Source organism: Gallinula chloropus (assembly GCF_964237585.1).
Source record: "Gallinula chloropus genome assembly, contig: HAP1_SCAFFOLD_114, whole genome shotgun sequence".
Classification (NCBI taxonomy): Eukaryota; Metazoa; Chordata; class Aves; order Gruiformes; family Rallidae; genus Gallinula; species Gallinula chloropus.
The window spans coordinates 355,631-362,091 of NW_028168071.1; the positions used below are offsets into that span (position 1 = coordinate 355,631).

Here is a 6,461-nt window from a genome sequence, read left to right on the forward strand (position 1 = left end):
TGTGGAAGAGCTCTTCAGCCAGTGCAGCAGTGATCCCATTGATCTCCTGCAAAGATTAAACCATTGCAATGAAGTGTTACACACTTACAGTTCAAAGTGTATCCTTGGACAAAATAAGTCTCCCTTTCTTGCTGTGGTACAGGACTTTTAAAAATAGAAAACAACTGTCATTACATCTTATAGATTCTCTTTGTAACTTGAAAATACTTCATCAAATTATTTAATTTCATAGGTTTTTAGTTTCCAAGATGGAAAATACTGAACTACATTTAAATAATCACATGCTGCATGTTTTCAAAAAGGGCAACAGCAACTAGAGCAATTCTTACTGACCATCATCAGCCCAATGCCAAACAAAGCCTGGTTTTAAAGAAACTATTACCAGTACAGTTTTCTTCAAATTTGAACATTAGACTAACCTAATGCATTAATGTCCTGGCCAAAACCAGGACAATTAAGCACTCAACATTTCCTTAGAGCATCACTAATACACTGATAACTTTAGATTAACAAGTCTACAGGGAAGAAGAGATCTGTAAAAATTAGTCTTCTGGACTTAACCTCCTTGCTGAAGAAGAATTCAAAGTCCCTGTTCACCATCCTCTATCTTCTCTGCCCTTCTGGACCTACACAGTGCTCAACCCTCTTTCTACACACTGACAGCTCCAGGAGGAAAAGAAATAGTCTGGAAAATTCTCCCTGTGGGAATTTGTTCTTTTTCAATCTAAAGGAGCACAAAGGTCAGTTCAGGTATTTCCCATACTTCACAAAAAGCAAATGCTCTGTAGAAGTCCAGAAATAGTTCTGAGCTCTTCCAAGAGCTCTCTCTAAGGCTCACGAGAAGAACAAAAAACTACCTGTGATAGTTTAGGCACACACATCTCATTTTAAGGTAGCTGCAAAGGACAAACAGGCATTACTGATCATCATGAAATGAGTATTTGAGGAGTTTACTTCACTGACAAACCCCTCATGATTCATGACAAGGAAATAAATCCATGGGCCATCTGCAGCACAGTTCAGCTCATCTGATGAGGTGAACATTTCAGACAAGCACATTCTTAGTATAACTGAAACCCCACTCACTGAGGATGAACAGTTTGGAGAAGCAGCTCGAAGCTGCATTCCGAACAAAATTCAACAGTTCTGTTATTGGATAAAGCCAGTTACACTCACCTGGCATGCAGAGATCTGACTGAAACCCAGGCTCTGTGTTCCCTTCATCATCTGGGGGACACAGCAGAATTTTCCTACCTTTATAATCGAAACAAGGTCATGACGTGGAGTATTGTAGCCCACAGAAAAGGAGCTCTAGTCCTCTGTCAGACCTACAAGAGGCCTCTGTCTTCGCTCTCTTATATGCACCAATCCCACAGAAATCCATTGTTTGCAGGTGTCTCTGAACAGCAGCTTCTGGGTACTCAATTATTTTCTTTTAAAAGCTTCTATCTGGAAGTTAAGAAACCAAATCTAAGATGACAAAGTATAAGACACTGCAAGGAAGTAAGCACCCCCATATCACTGCATACCCCTGTTCAACACCAAAGCAACAATAAGGTTGTACACTGCTGTCACATCCAACTGCTGCTCTTTGCCAAGCCAGACACAGCTTTCCCCTGGAACACAAAGGCTGCAAAGCACTTGTAGTGTATTTACTGTGGTTATTTCTACACCAGTTTAGTTCCATTAACCTAGGGAATAAGATTAAATAATCCCTACTGGAAACGCTACAAATAAGAATAGACAAGAAAAAAAATAATCACAGAATCCCAGGCAGCTTTGGGCTGTAAAGGACCTTAAAGCCCATCTGGTTCTAACCCCTTGCTGTGGGCAGGGACACCCCCCACCAGCCCAGGGTGCCCAAAGCCCCATCCAACCCGGCCTTGAACCCTGCCAGGGATCCAGGGGAGCCCCAGCTTCTCTGGGCACCCTGTGCCAGGGCCTCATCACTGTCCCTGGGAAGATGATTTTTTTTCCCTAATACCCAATTTAACTCCCCCCTCCTCCAGCTTAAGAACATTCTCCCTTGTCCTGTCCCTCCCTGCCCTTGTCACCAATCCCTCTCCAGCTTCCCTGTAGCCCCTTCAGGGACTGGAAGGCCGCTATAAGGTCTCCCCAGAGCCTTCTCTTCTGCAGGCTGAACCAGCCCAACTCTCTCAGCCTGCCTCCATAGCAGAGGTGCTCCAGCCTTCTCTGGCCTTGCTCCAATGGCTCCACGCCTGTCTTGTGCTGGGGACCACTGAGCTGGATGCAGCATTGCAGGGGGCGTCACTCCAGATCAGAGGGGCAGAATCCCCTCCCTTGACCTGCTGGTCACACTTCTTGTGAAGCAGCCCAGGGGACAGTTGACTTTCTGGGCTCTAAGTGCACACTGCCAGCTCACTATGAGCTCCTCATCCCCCAACATCCCCAAGTCCTCCTCCTCAGGACTGCTCTCCATCTGTTCTCCACCCAGCCTGGAGCTGTGCTCGGCATTGCCATGACCCACGGGTAGGACCTTGCACTTGGCCTTGTTGACCTTCAGGACAGGCCCAACTCTCAAGCCTGTCAAGGTCCCTCTGGACAGCATCCCTTCCCTCCAGCGTGTCACACAGCTTGGTGCCATCACCAGCCTTCCTATATAAATTAATGAGGCAGTATCAGGCATTATGAAGCCTCAAGCATGCACATGGGCTAATATTGTAAAGATATTTTAGAAGACCAAAGTTCTGCAGGAAGATTATTCCCCAGTTGAATTCCTGTGGCAAATATTTAGCTTTTCTGCTGAATAGCTAACTACTTTTGGTAAATATTTAAAAAGTACTCTCAAGTCCCAAACAATTGCATTTCTACCTCAAGCCAGACTCCCCTAAACAAAGAAATGCAGATTAAACAACAGCTTCACTCATTTATGGATTAAAACTAAAGGAAGGAAGGTTTAGATTAGATATTAGAGGGAAGCTTTTTCCAGAGAGAGTGGTGAGGGGCTGGAACAGGCTGCCCAGAGAGGGGGTGGGTGCCCCATCCCTGGGGGTGTTCAAGGCCAGGTTGAATGGGGCTCTGGGCAACCTTGTGTAGCTCCAGGCCTGGAGGTTGGTGTCCCTGCCTGTGGCAGGGGGTTGGAGCTCTGTGATCCTTGGGGTCCCTCCCAACCCAGACCAGTCTTGGATTCTATCATTCTATTGTAATACACAAACACAATACACAAGCATGGAAGCATTCATATGCAAGTAACAGCAGTTCTTTGAAAAAGTGAAAAGGGATGAACATTACAGCAAGAAAGAAATCATCTAACTGAAAAGTGAGAATGACTGGAAGAATTTCTGCCTGCATAAAAATCTTTGTTGAAGTTACTGGACCAAAACATTAATGAAACAGACACCATTTAAGAGAGAAACTTCCTGGTGATCCGGAAGTTTGCTCCATCTTAACAGAATTCTCCTTATGTTATCACACACATTTAATAGATTTAAAACCACCAATCAACTTACAAAAGCTCCCTCATGACAAACTAGTCCTCCTTGCTCACATCTGCAGGGCAATAGCAGCACCATGAACAGTTTATCCAAGTCAAACTCAGGCCTCAGCAGGGGAATTACATTCATGGAATACAACAAAAGCAGGTTCTTCTTTGTTGCTAAAGCTGTATCAACGCATCTAATGACCCACTACTTCTGAAGCCTTTATATGAAACCATGAAGAGCCATCTCAGCACATCCCACCCTGAAGCAATTACTGGTCCTCCTTTCCACAGAGTTCTCCAGTGCATTTTCCTCTTCATGAAGTTCAATCTCCCCCTTACAACACGATGCCATACTGTAAAAATGCCCAATTATCCACAAGAGATGAATGAACAAATCACAATCTGAACACAAAAGCAAGCCACTGCTTATTTTCCTTTACCCTAACATTCTGTCTGCTGGCTGGAGCTGTTTCTCTAGAGGCCACTCCATCAGTGAGCTTCTCATGGAGAAGCACCATTTTTCTTCATTCAGGCTACTGGAAACTGTTCCAAGAATGAACCACAGATCTAAGCAGTAACCACTAAGTAGGGGTGCATGTGGATCGCTTCTGCAATGCTCCTTCAGAGAGCCAGCACTACTGACTTCAGCCTAACAACCAATTCAGCTGCAGATTTATTCACAGCCTCCAGCTACCCTGCCAGCATTTATTTCCTCCTCTTTGAGTCCCTACCCACACTACTTGTCAGCACAGCACCTACTGCAACAAAAAGTGCTGTCAAAAATCTGAAAAATATGCTTTGTTGCATCGTGCAAAAGGCAGAAAAAGAGCAGCTCCAGCTACTTTGTGAAGATTCCACACAGGTCTCTCCAAGCAAGACCCTCAGGCCTCCGTTTTTATATGCTAAAAACATAACTTACATATCAATGAAAGTGTAGGAAGTGTGGCAAAACTTTCGGAGCAGTGACAGGGAACTTGACTAGCAGAGTTTGCAGGTAGACCTCCAACTCCTTTTGCCTTTTCTCCACCAGGCTTTTGGAATTTTTCCCAATAATCTTCTTGGGAGGTAGGAGATTTTTATCTATTTTCTTTTCTGAAACAAGCTGAAAGACAAAGACCAGAGTTACGACCCAACTCACAACCTGAACTCACACATAAGATGTGACAGAACACATTAAGAGCATGTTGCTCAATCCTGGTAGAACAAAACCAATACAGTTACTTTGGTAACTTTACCTACTGACTTAGGTATTTTTCAGAAAGACCGTTTTATAAAATTGTGAGAAGCTGAATAATAGTGTTTTCTGAGATAATTGCTCACAGTTACCACAGGGCAGAATGTAATGAAGTTGATAAAGCAACAGAATTACTAGTGCATAGCTGAAAAAGCTGCCCAGTTTTGAATATGATAGATTTGCCCTCATTTTCACTACCTGTTTATTCAGCACTGGTTGGTAACTAACCCATGCTACTGCCTAAGGTCAGTTTTATCAGCCACCCTTCCTAAGAGAGAGTCTTTGCGTGAATCCAGCTTCAGATTACCAGATCAGCTCATCATAAACACCTAAACATCTCTTGGCAAAAAGTTTAATAACTCTAGGTAAAACTCCACTCTCCCTGATGGAAGCTTCTGCCCAAGGCTAAAGTTGTTCAGGCCAACTTCCCCTAGTTCAAGAGGGGAGTGTAAGAGGGGCAAGTAACACTGCTCATACAAAGGATTCAGTCTGCACTTCAGATGGCATCTGGCAGATATTCTTGCTCTTTGAGGAAAATATTTTTGTCCCATATAACCACTACAAAAACTGTACAATATTTTGTAAGAGACTGAGGCCAGAGCTTTAACCACCTTACCTTCTCATGCAGGTCATGGAAATCACTGTAACGATGCTTGACTGTCCACTGATGATTGCCAACACTGACCTGAATAATGTACACCTGAAAGGAAGAAATTAAAGTAAGGGACAATGCAACCAAAGCATGTCTTAAAGAGAAGCTGAGAAATTCTGTGGTTCTACCTTCTGGAAGTATTGTAGTTACCCGAAAGCTAATCTGAACTCTAAGGTGACTCTGCTGATGTAGGATCCCTAATCTCATTCACAAAGCACATAAAGCAATTGCTTTTATTTTTGATACCCAAAGGTTAGCATCTAAGCCACAACGTTTTCTAAAGATCTCTGCTACGTTCAGCTGGTATGCATAGCTACTCACAACAAGCCTGGAACAGCAGCATCCTTTCTTCAGCCTCCCAATTTCCACAAGAGGTGGAGGAACTTGGCGAGCATCCTGCTGTCATGTCACAGCTACGCAGAAATGGAACCTTTCAGAAATCTGGACAAGCCCTTTGGCTGCTTGGATGTTAAGTTTTTATTCCTCAGCTTCCTGAGGGTTACAATCATGCCCAAGGAATCACTGCAGTTATCTAAAGCAATGCTGCGACGGAGAGAGACGGGACACAGCTTGATGCAGCAAGAGTCGATTTATTGCAAAGAACCATTCCTGTTTATATGCTCTGCAGACGGCTGCTTTCTGTCAAACACACCCTGTTCCTGGGCTACATCTGATTGGTCAACGTTTTGCTGTCACAGCAGCATCTCTATCTTATCATGCCAATAGAACTTCTAAACCCTCCTCAGACAGCAGCTACACCTTAACAACAGAGGACACTTTTTCCTGGAGCCTGTCCCAGCAGGGGGCCGGCAAGGATGCTGCCACCTTGTTTAGTTTCCCCGAGGTTCATGGCCTGAAGGCTCCATCCCGTTATCTCTTCACCTGGCAGTGCTTGAGCCTTTGTTTCTCAAGCTGCAGGACACATCTCCCCCTTCCTGTTAAGCAAAAAGAACCTCCTTCACTGAGAGTGATATTTTCTTTTGCAAGACTTGTCAAAAATAACACTAAGGCGAAAATATCTACAAAAAAACCCTAAGTCCTTATATAACTAAATCTAAAAAACATCCCATAAACGAAAAACCACACTGTAAAATGTAGCCAGCTAAAAACTACTAATTGGCTACACACACTGT

At 43.9% G+C, this 6,461-nt stretch overlaps 1 protein-coding gene across 1 annotated transcript in view; it reads right to left on the reverse strand.

Annotated features, from left to right (window-relative positions):
- LOC311204837 (nischarin-like) overlaps positions 1–5,837 on the reverse strand; it is a gene marked incomplete at both ends in the record, with an annotated part of 222,631 nt that extends 216,794 nt beyond the window's left edge. The window contains 4 exon segments of the mRNA XM_084281180.1: positions 4,362–4,364; positions 4,368–4,544; positions 5,293–5,376; positions 5,832–5,837. Coding sequence (XP_084137306.1) covers positions 4,362–4,364; positions 4,368–4,544; positions 5,293–5,376; positions 5,832–5,837 — 270 coding nt within the window.
- Between the last annotated feature and the right edge of the window lie 624 nt (positions 5,838–6,461).